Source organism: Tachyglossus aculeatus, chromosome 1, assembly GCF_015852505.1.
Source record: "Tachyglossus aculeatus isolate mTacAcu1 chromosome 1, mTacAcu1.pri, whole genome shotgun sequence".
In the NCBI taxonomy this organism is placed as follows: Eukaryota; Metazoa; Chordata; class Mammalia; order Monotremata; family Tachyglossidae; genus Tachyglossus; species Tachyglossus aculeatus.
The window spans coordinates 133,931,659-133,949,897 of record NC_052066.1 but is presented as its reverse complement, the minus strand read 5'-3'; the positions used below and the strand labels follow the sequence as shown (position 1 = coordinate 133,949,897).

The window sequence follows — 18,239 nt, the reverse complement described above, 5'->3', positions numbered from 1 at the left end:
CCAAGCGCTTAGTACAGTGCTCTGCACATAGTAAGCGCTCAATAAATACGATTGATTGATTGATACTAGGGATTTAGGTTAACATCTGTGAAGGCAGCATCCTTTGCCCTTGACCAGTATGGAAGGAATTTCCAGTCACACATTGGGATGTCAGTCACCCTCAGGTCACAGAGACAATCTCACCATAACTGCATTATCATCCTACCCAAAGGACAGGACTCACATATTCTAAAACATATATACAACACACTAGATGGTCAATAAATACTCAGTGCCAGTGGTTAGTATAAACTCAATTTTCAAAATAGATTAAGACAAGCAGTATGGCCTGATAGAGAATGGGCCTGGGAGTCAGAAGGACTGGGGTTCTAATCCCGGCTCCACAATTTGCCTGCTGTGTGACCTTGTGCCTCAATTACCACATCTGTAAAATGGGGATTAAGACTGTGAACCCCATGTGGGGCAGGGACTGTGGCCAACCTGATTTGCTTGTATCTACCACAGTGCTTAACACAATGTCTGGCAGATAGTAAGCACTTAACAATTACACAGTTGTCATTATCAAGGCCTAAGGAAGTCCCGGAGAAAAGCACAATTTCAAGTACCTGAGACTTTAAATGAAAAAAGAAAAAAAAATTGAAGTCTGTGGTTTATAAAATGCAATTGCTTGCAAAGTTTCATAAATACCCTCGCACTGGTATATTCATGTGTCTTGCTGATTTAATGACTGCTTCAAACTTGTCCATGCTTTCTCCAATGGAGCAGTTAATATTCTTTCTGCTGAAGGATTCCGAGGCTGCCCCAAACACAGACACCTCACTGGCTCCTGCTGCGACCTGCAAAACAGGATTCAAAGCTCCCATTCAATCAATCAATCAATCATATTCATTGAGCTCTTACTGTTTGCAGAGCACTGTACTTTATGCTTAGGAGAGTACAATATAATATAATGGATGCACATTCCCTGCCCACAATGAGCTTATTCACTCATTTGTGTACTAAGTACACTGTGCTCTTGGGAAAGTACAACAGCAGACATAAACATTCCCTGCCCACAATGAGCTTACAGCCTAAAGGCATGTCACCAGTCCTCCAGGGACAGGTTCCTTCAGTAATCGGGGAGGGGAGGGGAGGGGAGGGGAGGGGAGGGGAGGGGAGAGAGAGAGAGAGAGAGAGAGAGAGAGAGAGAGAGAGAGAGAGAGAGAGAGAGAGAGAGAGAGAGAGAGAGAGAGAGAGAGAGAGAGAGAGAGAGAGAGAGAGAGAGAGAGAGAGAGAGAGAGAGAGAGAGAGAGAGAGAGAGAGAGAGAGAGAGAGAGAGAGAATGGGAAGCCTGAGTTTTATATAAAATGTATTCCGTGAGGCTTACTGAATTATGTCATTGTTTAGGCACAATGGATTGAACTTCCCTTTCGGGAGGAATATAATCAATTAGCAATATTAGAGCTTCCCTACCGGGAGGAATACACTCATTTGTTAGTCGCATGTGGGGGGACACAGCTAGCTCTCACCAGGTGCTCTCCCTACATGGGAAAAGTCCACTTGAGTTCCCCCACTCACACTGGGGGCAGCCAGCTCCCACCACGTGTTTTCCCACCCAGGATGAATTCACTTCTGTGCATTGCCCGTGCGCATGGTGAGGCTGCCAGCCACGTGCTCTCCATATATGGGACGAACCCACTTATGTTCTCCGTCCACAGCGGGGCACCTGGCTCCCACCCATGGACGTTAGGTGAGACACTCACCCATCCTGTGGCCCTTCCCTCAGTGTGTTGGAGAGAGAGAGAGAGAGAGAGAGAGAGAGACAGAGAGAGAGAGAGAGAGAGAGAGAGACAGAGAGAGACAGAGAGAGACATGGGGGACCACTGCTGCTGCCCCTATTGCTGCTGCCCATCTCGATATTCTGCCCAGAAGGTCAGAGGCCAAACGTATTTATATGACCTGTGGCTTGGGCCAATCCTGCTTCCATCCTCTGCTTGCTCAATCTCCGCCCCTTTCATCCCCCATACCTAATTTGGTCGGCACAGAGGTGAGGGACACCTATCTTTCTGCCCTGCTCCTCTCCGGCCAGAGAAGTTGCATCAGAGGTGGCATTTTGACCTGAGGATGGCCGATGCCCAGGGCCACCTTGGCGCAGAGAAGCAGCACGGCTCAGTGGAAAAAGCCCGGGCTTTGGAGTCAGAGGTCATGGGTTCAAATCCCGGCTCCACCAATTGTCAGCTCTGTGACTTTGGGCAAGTCACTTAACTTCTCTGTGCCTCAGTTACCTCATCTGTAAAATGGGGATTAAGACTGTGAGCCCCCATGGGACAACGTGATCACTTTGTAACCTCCCTAACCCTTAGAACAGTACTTTGCACATTAAAAAAATGGCGCTTTAAAAAATGCCATCATTATTATTATTGACAGAAATCAGTACAAGTACATAAAGATATGTACATAAGTGCTGTGGGGCTGGGAGGGGGGAAGAACAAAGGGAGCAAGTCATTCATTCATTCATTCAATCAATCGTATTTATTGAGTGCTTACTGTGTGCAGAGCACTGTACTAAGTGCTTGGGAAGTACAAGTTGGCAACATATAGAGACGGTCCCTACCCAACAGTGGGCTCACAGTCTAGAAGGCGGGCTCACAGGCTAGAAGTCAGGGTGACACAGAAGGGTGTGGGAGAAGAGGAAATGGGGAGCCTAGTCTGGGAAGGCCTCTTGGAGGAGATGAGCTACAGTAAGGCTTTGAAGGAGGGGAGAGTAATCGTCTGTCAGATTTGAGGAAGGAGGGCGTTCCAGGCCAGAGGCGGGACCTGGACCAGGGATCAGCAGAGGACAGGTGAGTCCGAGGCACAGTGAGAAGGTTAACGTTGGAGCAGTGAAGTGTGTGGGCTGGGTTGGAGAAGGAGTGTGGCAAGGCAAGGTGGTGGAGTGCTTTAAAGCCAATGGTGAGGAGTTTTTGTCTGATGCAAAGATGGATTGGCAACCACTGGAGTTGACATGTCCTGAACATTTTTGCAGAAAAATGACCTGGGCAACACAGTGAAGTACGAAGTATGGATTGGAGTGGGGAAGAGACAGGAGGCTGGGAGGTCAGCAAAGAGACTGATGCAGTAATGCAGTCGGGATAGGATGAGTGGTTATATTAACATGGTAGCAGTTTGGATGGAGAGGAAAGGGCATATTTTAACTTACAACCTGGGGTGAGGCAAATATTAATATAAATGAATAAACTGCCGATAAGTTGTAATTTGAATGATCTTCCAGGCAAAGATGGAAATGTGTTTTTCCAAGGATTTATGTGGGCTTGGCCTTCCTTGAATAAATCCTCATTTCCTCTAAGTATGGATTGGAGTGGGGAAGAGACAGGAGGCTGGGAGGTCAGCAAAGAGACTGATGCAGTAATGCAGTCAGGATAGGATGAGTGGTTATATTAACATGGTAGCAGTTTGGATGGAGAGGAAAGGGCATATTTTAACTTACAACCTGGGGTGAGGCAAATATTAATATAAATGAATAAACTGCCGATAAGTTGTAATTTGAATGATCTTCCAGGCAAAGATGGAAATGTGTTTTTCCAAGGATTTATGTGGGCTTGGCCTTCCTTGAATAAATCCTCATTTCCTCTATCCACCTTCACCTATACACTTCGCTGTGGACTCCTAAGCACATTGATACTCGCTCCAGCCCCAAAGCACTTGTATACATATCCTCATATTGTCCTATTTCCCCTAACTATAATTTAATATCTGTGTCTCCTTGTATATTGTAAGCTCATTGGTTCAGGAATTGTGTCTACTAACACTATTGTACTGCATTTTCCCAAACATTTAGTTCAGTGCTAAGCACAGAGTAAAAGTTCAATAAATACTAGTGATTGATTGAATCACCTTGAATCACCTTTGAGAATTGGCCTTGTGTCTGTCACTGCTCTTTCCAGGCATGGCTGGGGTCTGGCCACCAGCTGTACCCTTGCCATGAGGATGTCATGAACACTGCCCAGTAGACTGGACTTCCTACATGGCTGTTCCCTGGCAGTTGCTTTAAGCCGTGGGTGGACACAGTGCTACCAGGGACTGTGGAAGCCTCTGTATCCAGACAGCAAGTCTCTGCTTAAACCAGGAGGAAGTCTAGCTTCAGTGGAGAATATGAAATTCAATATAAATTGTCCTTTCTCCTCCAAGAAGCAAGGTGGTGCAGCATGAGGCTGAAAGAGCCATAATAGAGTAATGCGTAAGATAAGTAAATTAAGCCATTTATACATTTTGATCATCTATAGTATTTTAAATCTGATTACTTCCTTTATAAAATGTTTCAGTTTTCTTTTGCCTTTTGATCATTTTGTACACTGCAACACTGACTGAATTCTTGGAATGGCAAGTACCTTAAAATAAATTCCCCAGTCATTTTTCCCCAGTCATGTTTCTTCTAGACTGTGAGCCCACTGCTGGGTAGGGACTATCTCCATATGTTGCCAACTTGCACTTCCCAAGCGCTTAGTACAGTGCTCTGCACACAGTAAGTGCTCAATAAATATGACTGAATGAATTTTTCCCTCTCTAAACTGAATTTCTCTAACAACAAGATTCTGGTGAAAGCAGAGGAAAAATATACACCATAATCACTTCATCACTCAGAGATCCTAGAGTTAAGAGATTTGTATTTAAAATATACCTGCTCCCTCCTATGAAAAAGCCAAAATAGGATAATTGGTAAATATTTCCATCTGTCTTCAGGGCTCTATTGCTACTTTTTTTCATAGCAAACCTCAAATAAATTTAAAACTGAAAGCTTCTGTTTCTTTGTAAGTGAATATACCTCTTTTCTGTACTACTCTGAATAAAGGAGAAGCATTCTGCCTAGTGGACAGAGCATAGGCCTGGGGGTCAGAAGGACCTGAGTTCTAATCCCTGCTCTGCCAATTGTCTGCATGTGACCTTGGGCATGTCATTTCACTTCTCTGTGCCTCCTTTACCTCATTTGTGAAATGGGGCTTAAAGACTGTGAGCCACATGTGGAACATGGGCCGTGTCCAACCTGTTATGCTTTTATCTCCTCCAGTGCTGAGTACAGTGCCTGGTACATAGTGAGTGAGTGAGTAACAAATACCACAGTTATTATTATTATTATTGAAGCCTTTCTAGTTTATGAATCTACTGATCAAATGCAATCAGCATTCAATAACTCATGCTTACAGAGTGTATTTCTCCAAATTTCTTTGGTTTGTTTGAGAAGTTTCATTAAAGATCATTTCCCCCTCTGTCTTGCTGATACAGATAGCATCTACTCTCATGTATTGTCTCATGCCCAGTGGTGGGTTTTATGGATAAGGGTCAATAGTACAATCGCTGCTGCTGCTGCTACTATTACTACGAATGATAACGATGATGATGATGGTTGATGGTAGTAATAAAAATAATAACAATAATATAATCTGGTATTTGGAATGGATGTTAAACTGGAAAAAAACAAGTAAAAAGTAATGCAACAGACTGTAAGCTCATGGTGGACAGGTAATGTGTTTGTTTCCTGTCATAGTGTACTCTCCCCAGCGCTTAGTCCTGGGCTTTGCACAAAGTGTTCAACAAACATAACTGAACAAAGGAAAGGCTACTGTCACCTACTGGTAGGAAGAGGAGAAATGACATGGCTGGGCCAGATAAAGCACTCCCACCACCTTGGCCACCCCCCACCCGCCCACCTCACCTTGGTACCCTCTTTCTACAACCCAGCCCGCACAATTCACTCTTCTAGTGCTAACCTTTTCATTGTGCTTCGGTCTCACCCATCTCGCCACAGACCCTTGGCCCAAGTCCTGCATCTGACCTGGAATGCCCTGGCTCCCCAAATCCAAAAGACAATTAGTCTCCCCTCCTTCAAAGGCTACTGAAGGCACATCTCCAAGAGGCCATCCCAGACTAGGCCCTCACTTTCCTTTTCTCCCACTCCCTTCTGCATTGCCCTGACTTGCTGTCTTTGTTCTTCCTCACTCCCAGCCCCACAGCACTTCCATAAGTACCCATAGTTTATTTATTTGTATTAATGTCTGCTCGCCCTCTAGACTGTCGGCTCCTTGTGGGCAGGCAATGTGTATGTTTACTGTTGTATTGTACTTTCCTAAGTACTTAGTACAGCATTCTGCACACAGTAAGCACTTAATAAATATGATTGAATGAATGCATGAATAAATGGCACTGATAAGCTTTGTAAAAGGGAGGTTAATCAGCTGTGAGGCACAATCAAAGCAGAGTAATAAATAGCAAGCAAAACAAATGATACCAACAGTACCCAAGATTCCCATATAGCTGTCCATTCAGATGGTAGCTGGGGGTCAGGCCTATGAAGGTGCTGAAATAATAATAATAATGGCATTTACTAAGCAGTTACTATGTGCAAAGCACTGTTCTAAGCACTGGGGAGGTTACAAGGTGATCAGGTTGTCCCATGGGGGGCTCACAGACTTAATCCCCATTTTACCGATGAGGTAACCGAGGCCCAGAGAAGTTAAGTGACTTGACCAAAGTCACACAGCTGACAAGTGGCAGAGCCAGGATTTGAACCCATGACCTCTGACTCCAAAGCCCGGGCTCTTTCCACTGAGCCATGCTGGGACTGGGCTTTTTCAGGCCAGAATGGGTCCTTTTTCATCTTTATGACAGCTCAATTCTCTACTCAGCTCTCTCCACCTAAACCCCAAGACTTTCTGCAGTGTGGATTGTATTTCTATTAAGCCTTTTATAGGGTGTTCAACCTTGAAAGCACTCAATGGTACCATGAATCCAATGCGACTTTATGGACAGAGATCCATTTGTTTTATCTTGTTTTACTTTAATCATATTTATTAAGTGCTTAATATGTGCCAAGCACTGTGCTAGATACAAGTTCAGTGAATTACCCAAAGACTGACCATTTCCCAGATGGTTTTACAAGACAATAATTTCCTTTCTGAAGTGCACTAATACTTGGTTTCAGCTTAGCTAGCAAAGCAGGGTTGGAGCAGAGAAGAGAGACAGAGAGGAAGTGCCAGACAGGGTGGGAGTGCCAGCTCTTCACAACCAGGTCAGGGGCAGATGGTAGAGGGCTCAGAGTGTCACACCCCACACTGCCCAGGGAGGTCACTTGCCATGAGGAAGCAGAGAAAAAGACGTCAAGTCCTCAGGTCCTCTTCTCTCTGGAGAAGTTCCCAAGACCATTGTGAAGCCAGAAGCCCCAGTATGTTCTGGCCCCATTCCTCTTCTCTTCCCCTCCTCACCTCTAAACCAGCTGTGGTAATGGGGACCAAGCCAAGGCTCAATCCAGGCCAGGGAAGGTACAAGGGCACCCTCAGGATGGAGAAGGTTATGGGGAAACTGGGGAGGCTTGTACTGTTTAAAGGCTTCTCTGGGTTTTCCAAAAGCTGGGCTGGGCTCTCCAGTGTGACTATGCTCAGACAGACACCCTCCCATAAGATCCAAACTGCTTTTCCCCAATTCACAGAATAAAGGAGAAAGGAGGGAGTAGCTTGTTTTCCACATCACTGCCATGGCTGGCAACTTGCACCATCCCCATCCCCAAGTTGTGGGGGGAGATGGAGAGAAGGATGGACACTGTGGGCAGGGAATGTGTCTGTTTATTGTTGCTTTGTACTCTCCCACGCACTTGGTACAGTTTTCTGCACACAATAAGTGCTCAATAAATACAGTTGAATGAATGAATGGTTACTCTCAGCTCCCAGTGCCATTGCTGCAGCCCTTAGAGAAGATCTTCATCCTAAAGTCATGATGATGATGATGGCATTTATTAAGTGCTTACTATGTGTAAAGCACTGTTCTAAGCGCTGGGGAGGTACAAGGTGATCAGGTTGTCCCACATGGGGCTCACAGTCTTAACCCCCATTTACAGCTGAGGGAACTGAGGCCCAGAGAAGTGAAGTGACTTGCCCAAAGTCACACAGCTGACAAGTGGCGGAGCCGGGATTTGAACCCATGATCTCTGACTCCAAAGCCCGTGCTCTTTCTACTGAGCCACGCTGGTTCTCTGGATCTCTAAAGTCATGGATCCGGCTTACCAACTTCACTTACCTATGTCATTCTAACATGACCTGATGTGGATATGGGGATAGACCAGGGAGAGAATTACACTTTCTCTCTGGGGTTTTCATGGGCCAGCTAGAGCTTACCAGACACCACCAGAATCATAAGGCTAGCCAAAGGTTTGTCCCCTCTCTCAGGGTGAACCCATTCCTGGAGGTCCTACCCTTCCTAAAGGAATAGCGCTCCTGCAGACCTCTCCAATATTGGTAATACTACCACTCTGAACGGCTTGTACCCATCTCCACCACTCCAGATTTGGGGAATCTCAGCCAGATTCCCATTAGCCCAGATTTGGGGCAGTGGAGGCTACATGGAACAACACATAAAATCTGAAATCAAATCAAACCCTAATTGGATGTAAGTTTGTAGTTTACTTACAGCTCTGTGAAAACCCTGAAGATTAGGAGTGAGGACAGGATAGTGCACACCAGGATGCCGGTCAATTCCTTTCATGACTTCTGTGTGATCTGCCATCTTGAATATATAAAGGTTTTCACTTTTAGATTGTTGGTTAAATAAATTATGAACCACTAAATAATGATTGACTCATTAATAATCAAAGATGTTAAAAATGATACAAGCCATTTGGGGCCATAGGAAGTCATTCAGGCAGAGAATATGATGAGTAAATTACAGGAAGAACAATCCAGAATAGGGAAAGTTAAGGATGTAAAAGTAAAGGGAGGGAAGGATAGATGTCTAGTCCGATAACTGACAAACTGAACCTCAAGTTGTCAAGTACCTGAGAAAGAATACTAGGCTGCATGGAACTTTGGCCTGGCCAGTGGTCATTTGCATTGTTTATGATTTTATATCAAAGTTGAAAATATGTGAATGAAGACTGTCTAATGCAGGCACAATGAAAGAGTCAGTAATTAGTTTAGGACAGGAACAATGATTGTGAGTTTGATAAGTATATCCAATCCAATTATCATACTGCAAAGGGAGGGGAGAAAAGGCTTATCCAGCGGAAGAATTCAGGATTATTTAAATTGTCAGAATTCTAATATTATATGTAAAGGTGTCACCTGCACTCTTTACTATTTTTTCAACAGGTGACCCCTTTGCATATCATCCTAGAATTCTGACAATTTAATTAATTTAATTCTTCCCCTGGATAAGCCTTATCTCTTCTCCTTTTGAAGTGTGGACTAATGGATTGGATAGTGTGAAACACATGGAGCAACCCAGCATGCTCTCTAAATTGGGAAGGGAAATTATGAAGACAAAGAGCAAGACAAATGGACCCGCTCCTTAAGGCAGAGATAATATCTCCTATCTCCAGTGGTCTCTTCCAAGTGCTTCATACAGCCCTTTGCATATAGTTGGTGCTCAGTAAATACTACTAACTGATTTATTGGATAAGAGCAACTAATCATTTGGGAATTTTCACTCCTCTTCCCCACCTTCTTTCATGAATATGACATAAAAAAATCCAATCCATATCAATCAATCAATGGTACTTATTGAGCCCTGACTGTGTGCAGAACCTTGTACTAATCATTTGGGAGAGTACAGTACTACAGAATTAACATGTTCCCTGCCCACAGTGAGCTTACAGTCTATAGGGGAATGATAGAATGATGGAGAAAACAACGAAAATAAATTCTAAACACTCTTTATTTTTTTCTCCCCTTTATCTATGGGTTTTTCTTTCATTCTCTCTCTCTCTCTCTATCTCTCTCTCTCTCCTTATTCTCTCTGTCTTCTCAAGCCAAGAGGCTAACTGCCTAGCAATTTAATATGATCAATACAAATGAACCAAAAGAGATATAGAATGTTTAAAAAAATGGGGTAAAATTGGAGATTAGTGACAAATACCCAGAGGTGTTGGGAAAGTTGTTTGCAGGAAAGGTTGACTTTGTTTTTATTTTAAAGCATGGGATTTCGAGTAGAGTGGTCTTAGATCTTAGCTGAACATAATATTTAATTAACATAAAGAACAGCACAAAAACTCCATGGAATTTTTGTAGTTCGAGACAGCAAAAATGTCTTTATAAAGACAAATATACAAGGTGATGTATCAACAGGGTTAGTAATCAGGCAGATCTGATTTTAGTCAAATTAGCATATACCAAAGGCCAAAGTTTGTAAAGATGGAGTAATAGCATTACAATCACTCTGTTAGATATGAAATATCATGGAATTGAAGTATTTTAGTTTTTCTTTAAATGTGTTCTGTTTCCTCAGATTAAATATTATGTTCTGTCTTAAATTATCTAATGAAAACAATAAATTTCCAGGTAGTGTATTTGAGTGCACTGCTGAGATTGACCATGTTTCAAGAATGATATCATATCTGTATTTCAATATAAATTTGCCCTTATAAGTTTATATTATAATCCAATCTTGATTTCTAATGTCTTAGATTTAGCCCCTTTTAAAACAATGATGCAGCTCTGACCTTTCAGAACTCTATTTTTACATTATGTCAATCTATCTACATCTGGCTTGATTTATGAGATTTTTGCAATATTTTGCTTTGACATTTCATTTGCTATCACAGGATATTCCATAAGATATTTTTTGGTGACATACACCACAAACTACATCTTCATTATGATTGAATTTGACCTTGCCGCGTTCTAACATTCTTTTGAATGGCCATGGACTGCGAATAAGATTTCCTAATTCTTTGCTGGTTTTTGACATTATCCTGACTATATTATACTACCTGTACCCTGTATAGCTCGTTGTGAGCAGGAACGTGTCTGTTGTTATATTGTACTCTCCCAAGTGCTTAGTATAGTGCTTTATGCACAATAAGCACTCAATAAATGATTGAATGAATGAACAGTCCCCCTAATATTCAGTTGTTTTCTATGCTTGCAGGTAAGACCAGGCATGGAAACAATGACTCCCTACTGACTGCACAGTGACATGAACTAAGTATTCGAGGTGAGATCTGTAGAAGTAGACAAAATCCCTGACAACAGGGATATTACAGTCTTTCTGAAGCTAACAATCAAGGTAGGAGGTTACAATCATCACTTTGTAGAGACTAGAACTTATTGAGAGATTACTCTATCAATCAATCAGTTATACTTATTGATTACTTGCTTTGTTCAATGCACTGTACTAAGCACTTGGGAGAGTAATAATAATAATAATAATAATAATAATAATAATAAAGATTTGTTAAGTGCTTACTCTGTGCCAAGCACTGTTCTAAGCGCTGGGGTAGATACAAGGTAACCAGGTTGTCCCATGTGGGGCTCATAGTCTTAATCCCCGTTTTACAGATGAGGTAACTAAGGCACAGAGAAGTGAAGTAGATTGCCCAAGGTCACACAGCAGACAAGTGGTGGAGCTGGGATTAGAACCCATGTCCTCTGACTCCCAAACCCACGCTCTTGCCACTATGCCATGCACAGTTGGTAGACATATTCCCCGCCCACAGTGAGTTCACAGGCAAGAGGAGCTTGTAGTGACATAAATACTTTTGTTCAAGTAGTGCCCACCATTATTCGTTGAGGCTTATCAAGTCACTCTGTCTGTATTGGTTTCTTCTCAGTACCTCATGACCAGACTGTGTTTTTTTGATTGGGTCTTTAAATAGATTTTACTGTCCATAATTTTGCAATTATCCCATTCTCAGTGCATCATTATCAAAAGCTGTAGGAACCTGTATGAGCTGTATGCGCCTGTCATCTATTCTGCTGTTGGAATCTTGTGATCACATAACCCAACAGCCTTATTTTGCAAAAAAAACATTATTTCAGTACTGACAGATAGATTGCATTCTAAGACCTTATGGTAGGTAATAAAAATTGTGATGCTTCAGCGCTTACTATGTGCCAAGCACTTTATTATGTGCCTGGATATTTCATCCACCTTCATCAACAATGAAAATTGATCATTAGTAAATGCAAAGTGTGCAAAGAACTACATTAAGAACTTTGGAGAGTACAGTACAACAGAGTTGGTAGACACACTTCCTATCCACAAGAGTTTAGAGTCAAGAGGAGGAGAAAATCATAATTATAAATAAATAATTTATAATATATAATTTATAGATATGTACATAAGTGTTGAGGGGCTGAGGATGGGAAGAATACAGTCTAGCATATTGGACAAAGTCCCTGCCCTACATGGGACTCACAGTTTAAGTGAGAGATGGTGAGTTGCCATTTCACAAGTAAGGAAATTGAGGCACGGAGAAATTAAGTTATTTGCCCAAATTCCTGCAACAAGCAAGTGTTTAATCAACAAATATTATAACCTAGGTATCCTGGTTTCCAAGCCCATTGTCTTTCCACTAGGCTACACTGCCCCTCAGCAAGGTAAGTGATGCTACATTATTTAATGCTGAATTCCTCTCAAACACAGTGTTCACATACTAATGTAAAATGGCATCATGGCAACCCTGTGGCCAGGAGCTCTTACCCCATTTGAGCAGCAGGGTCCAAGATATTAGACCATTCCCCCTGCCCACCATCCTGGAGACCAAATTTTGTTCCACTGGAATGGGACAGGTGAAGAACACTAGGGGCAGCATGATTTAGAACATTGGGAAGGTGGTGTCTGCTGGATTTTGGATGGCTCTGCCAGACCAGTGAAAGCCTGAAACCTATTCCTTTAAAATTCTTTTAACTAGAACATACCATAGTTCTTGTTTTACTTGTTGCCTGCAGTTCATTTTGCTGAATTTGTCATTTTATCAATCCATTGTATTTATTGAGCACATATTTTGTGCAGAGTTGCTTGTATGTCCATCACCATTTCTCTCTTCCCCCCATCTCTCATTTCCTAGACTGTGAATCCACTATGTTCCAGGGACATCAGCAGGATGGTATCAGTCAGTCAATGGTATTTACTGAGTGCTCACTGTGTGCAGACGATGGTATTTCATGCTTGTATTTTATGCTCGATTTCCAATTCAAACTTAATGAATTCTCCTGGGAAGAAGCCCTTCCTCCCCATACTTCCTAGCCCAGTCCACCCAGGATTCCTAGGCCATTCCCTTCTATGCAGCCTTCCCTTTGCACCTGAGAGAGAGAGAGAGAGAGAGAGAGAGAGAGAGCTTTCAATGTGAATGACCTGGCTGCTGCTGATGGTTTGTTGTTTTTACTGCCCCGTTCCTTCTGACCCACATCCCACCCCTTGGCTTCCTCTTCCATTCACAGGGATCGAAAGGGAGAGGGTGGAAGGATGCTGTGTTTGCATAAAGCTGCAGTAAACCTGCAGTACATAAGAGAGGGGCCTAAGGAGGGACTTATTCAATCACAGTTTGTATGCCCAGTTTAATAGAACATGTTTTGTTTTGTTGTCTGTCTCCCCCTTCTAGACTGTGAGCCCGTTGTTGGGTAGGGACTGTCTCTATGTTACCGACTTGTACTTCCCAAGCGCTTAGGACAGTGCTCTGCACACAGTAAGCTCTCAATAAATGATTGAATGAATGAATGAATTTGAAAGAGGTCAAAGATCTAACTTACAAGGCTCCTAATACTATGAAAGTCAATCCTTTGAACAAAAAAACTTAAGGGACCGTGCATCATTCTTGTTCCTTTTCTCAGTGCTTAGTAAACTATTTTGCACAAGGTGCTTAGGAAATCCTAGTAGTAATAACAATAATAAATTTGTTATATTTCTTGAGTGTTTATTGTGTGCAGAGCACTTAAGCTCTTGGGGAACAACAATAACAGTAATAACAAAAGTCAAAGCTCTTTTATTTTAGAAGCAGTTACACCTGCCTTATCAGAAGTCAGCTGTGCTTTCTGTGAAGATTTGAGTGACCAGAGACTAAGGTCTGTCTGATTGCAAATTCAAAGTCGTTAGTATTAGCATATTTCCACAACCTGAACCCTAGTTATCCCCAATGTTCTCTTGTGATAAGCAATATATGAACAGCATAAATATGGTTTCCTCTAAGGCATTTCCTCTAATGGAATGATTACTCTGCACATTAATTCATTTTGGCCCTTGAGCAGAATTGAGCCACAGACTGGTTAGTGTATTGTGGCGCTCAGTGTATTCGGCATATTTGAGGTCCTAATGCAAGGGAGGGATTCTGATTTGGATCCAATCTGGGGCCATAGCAATGAAAAATACTCCAGCTTCTGCTTCTCAAACTTCACTCTCAGCATGACTGTCAGGAGAGGTTTGTGTGCAAGGGGCAGCCGAAGAAAAGTACTGCCTAGGAAGCTGCCACCTCCCCCTCCCTCTGCCCATCTGCTGCCTTTACAACCCACAACCTTGCCCAAATCCACAGGTTCTGTGCTCCTGAAGGTGTGTTCACAAACCATGGATGACCCAGAAAAGCAGCAGGGCCTAGTGGAAAGAGCATGAGCCTAGGAGTCAGAGGTCCTGGGGTCCATTTGCAGCTCAGTCACTTGCCTGCTGTGTGACTTTGGGCAAGTCACTTAAGTTCTCTATGCCTCAGTTACCTCCTCTGTAAAATAGGGGTAAAATGTCTGTTTTCGCAGTCTCTTAAATTGTGAAACCTTTGCTGCCTACTGGATAGAACACTGGCCTGGGAGTTAGAAGGTCATGCATTCTAATCCCAACTCAGCCACTTGTCTGCTGTGTGACCCAGGGCAAGTCACTTCACTGCTCTGTGCCTCAGTTACCTCATCTATAAAATGGGGATTGAGACTGTGAGCCCCACATGGAACAGGGACTGTGCCCAACTTGATTTACTTGTATCCACCCCAGCACTTAGTACAGTACCTGGCACATAGTAAGCACTTAAATACCATCATTATGTATGCTAGGGACTGTGTCCAATTTGATTGCATTCTATTTAACCAGTGCTTAGTACTGTTTTTAGCATCCAGTAAAATCTTATTAAAAACCACACATTATTATTAAGGAATTAGGTCATCAGTGGAGGTAGAAGCAATGAGGTTCCTGATTGAACCAAGAAACACTGGGACTATTAAAAGAAACAAGTATGTAAAGACTAGAAATAGAAGAAAAATGAGGGCACAGGAATCTAGAAATACAGGAATACTCTTACATAGCCTCAAATTCTAGTCATTTCCAAATTTCCATTAATGCATTTCTCAACTGTTGCTTGAAATTCACATGTTAGGAACCAACTACATGCATGCTAAATTCACCTGGGATGATGGCCTACTTTTTTTTCCTACTTTTTCTTAACCTATTGCCGATTGATCCATCAATCAATGGTATTTATTGAGTGCTCATGGTTTGCAGAGCACTGTTTCAAGTGCTTGATGAGTACAGTATAATAGAGTTGGTAGACACAATCCCAGCCTTCAAGGACTTTACATTCCAATGGTGAAACTGCTTTCTGTATGTAAAAATTTCACCAAAAGCTTAATATGTGAACTGTATCCTCTTCCCCAGAGATGATATGTAAAGCTTTTCAAGCCTAAAAAGTGTTGTTTTGGGTCCTGAATTTTACAATCAACACAAGTTGTTACTCCTATGAATGTAATGGTGCGTAAAACTCAATTATATGAGTGGAACGTTTCCTGAAAATTATGGGTAATGGTCCTCTGAGCTGCTGAGAACAAACACCTGAGATTGAACCAATAATTCTCTTTCTTTCACAGCCTCTTGCAAGGAAACCCATATATCTTCACTTCAGTAGCACGTAGATGATAACTTGGTCTGCTTGGATAAGTGGGACAGTTTTAATAAATCACAGCCGTAGAATAATAAACACAGGAAGTCTCTGGAAAATTCAACAACCAGTTCTACTCAATTCCCTGTCTTGGCCTCCATTTCTGAAACTATCTGACAACCTGCTCACAAAGCTTCTGAGGTTCACAAGACTTACAAAAAAAAAGTTGGATTGAGGAGTGATTTCCTGTATAACTCATATACTCTCTTACCTTGACATTTTTGACTGTCCTGCTCCTCTTTCTTGGATGGCGCTCCTGGTTTAATCAAGAGTGATTGTTCAAAATCTGAACTGCACAAAGCAAATAGTATCTCAAACAACTAAAGCATAGATTTTCGGCAAATATTGAGGTATGACATCACAATTGGAAACAGCACTTATGAGCCCAAAAATAAAAGTGAAGTACAGCTAAGTGGACACACTGTCCAGGAAAATGGGCTAAGGATATTTTTACCATGTTAAGTAGTACTTTAGGTTGTATACCACTTTTGAATATTATTCTGCAATAAGCATCACCCTCAGATTAGTGCTCTGAGAAGCCTCCATCAGGAACCATTCTCAAACTCCATGGAATTGCCATGTTTCATTAGCATTTGCATTTCATTAGCATCATAGGTACATGGATCTCCTTCCAAAAGCCCTAAGATATATGTTCAGTCTTTTGATTCTGACTGAATATACATTATGTTTCTGAGTAGGGGCCGAGATGCTGAAGCAGGAAGAGATAAAGCAGGAAGTGAATCTGGCCTGCTTTTGGGTCTTAGGGACTTAAAGGATAAATAATTGTCCAAGAGGTGAGTAGGTCTCCAATGATGGGTTGGGTCCGGTAGAATGGGAAGATGCATGACCATAAGAGTACATCTTCGCTCTCTCATTACATGCTGTGGGGGAAAGAATGGAGAAGGGGGGAGAGGAGGATGACATGGCCTGAACCCAAGGCCATGAGTATTAGGTTCATATGGCCTAGTGGATAGAGCACAGAGTTAACAGGACCTGGGTTCTAATCCCAGCTCTGCTACCTGTCTGCTTTATCACTTTGGGCAAATCACTTCACCTCTCCGTGCCTCAGTTACCTCATCTGCAAAACAGGGATTAAGACTGTAAGCCCCATGTGGGACAGGGACTGTATCCAATCCAATTAGCTTGTATCCACCTCAGCACTTAGAAGAGTGTCTGCCACTTAGTAAGTACTTAAGAAATACCACTATTACAATTATTTTTATTATTAGAGAATGGGGGGAAAGCTTGGGCCTCATTCAAGGTTTAGAGTTAGAAGGTTGCTGCATTCTGGAAGCAGACCTCCCCACCCACTGCTGCCTAGGTTCTGTCAGCGAGAGATCTACACCAAGAGCAGGCTAACAGAAGTTTCATTGCATGCTTTTGGTGGTAGAACTCTACCTGCTCTCACCTGAAATGTAATGCTAGACTTGTGTGACCCTCACCTCCCCACCTCAGACCACAGTGGCAATGTCATCATTGGCCAGAGTACAACAGCAGATCCATGGGGGGAGAGGATGGTGGTGGGTAGCTGCAGTAAGTTCTCATTCCCTCTCTTCCTCCTCCCTATGTCTTTCCTTTCCCTTTTCACAGGCCTGGTAGTCAGAGGTCCTGGGCTCTAATTCCAGTTCCGTCACTTGCCTGTTCTATAACTTTTGGCAACTCATTTAACTTCTCTATGCCTCATCTGGTGTGTGGATCTGATTTTCAAAGGCCTAAATGATCCGGCTGCAACATTACCAGTGCATCTATTTTAGACACATGCATTTGGCTGACATGCTAGCTGCCTAGGCGCATTGTAGTGAGAACAACCAGGAAACTAATGGAAAGAGTAAAAAATGCAACCTTTTTAGATATTTTTAGTACAAAAAAAGAAAACCAAGAAAGCAGGAAAATCCTCAGGTGAATTGAAAATAGAAAAGGTTTAAGGAATCACATGTCATAGAAAAATATTAAAAAATGAGTCATATTGACTCATATTGAGATTAAATGCCTAATTGAAACCACCTTTTCAGTAATAGAAAAAAATCACAGCAAGTGTAACCATTGACTTTTAAAAGTTGCAGGTTGTTCTGAGATGATGTCGTGAACAGGGAGAATTTCAATTATTTCATTTCAAATGACAGTCATTTTATCATTTGCTTTTACAAGGGGTCAACATAGTATTACTTATTTTTATTGTTATCATTATTATATTTATTAAGTACTAACTATGTGATAAGGATAGTGATAAGCATGGCTGGAGTAGAAAGAGAATCAGGTTAATCAGCAGGTAACTGGCAAAGTCAGGATTAGAACCCAGGTCCTCGGCTTCTCAGCCCTGTTCTCTCACTAGGCCATGCTGCTCCTCATTATACACAATAACTAACTCTCAGTTTCCAAATATTATAGCCAGGGATGTCAACAACCTTCTTCTCTCAAATGCCTCACTCATATCAAGATGGATCAAGACAGAAAGAAAAATGGTGAAAATGCTTCCTGCAGCTCAGGGAGCTTTTCAAAGCACTTGGCCTCCATCCATAAGTTCCCTATTGGAAATGTGATCCCAACAGAATTGATTACTAAAGCATCTTTCAAATCTGAATCATATTATTTC

At 42.3% G+C, this 18,239-nt stretch overlaps 1 protein-coding gene across 3 annotated transcripts in view; it reads right to left on the bottom strand.

The window, feature by feature from the left end:
* Positions 1–18,239, bottom strand: part of HMGCLL1 (3-hydroxymethyl-3-methylglutaryl-CoA lyase like 1) — a 200,724-nt gene that overhangs the window by 132,915 nt on the left and 49,570 nt on the right. Inside the window, exons 4-6 of one of the 3 annotated variants that reach the window (XM_038746535.1) lie at positions 15,858–15,902; positions 8,434–8,529; positions 688–836 (exon numbers count right to left, since the gene is read on the bottom strand). In XM_038746535.1, coding sequence (XP_038602463.1) covers positions 688–836; positions 8,434–8,529; positions 15,858–15,902 — 290 coding nt within the window. The remainder of the gene's footprint in view (positions 1–687; positions 837–8,433; positions 8,530–15,857; positions 15,903–18,239) is intronic. The other 2 variants (XM_038746544.1, XM_038746551.1) reach the window with 2 other exon arrangements.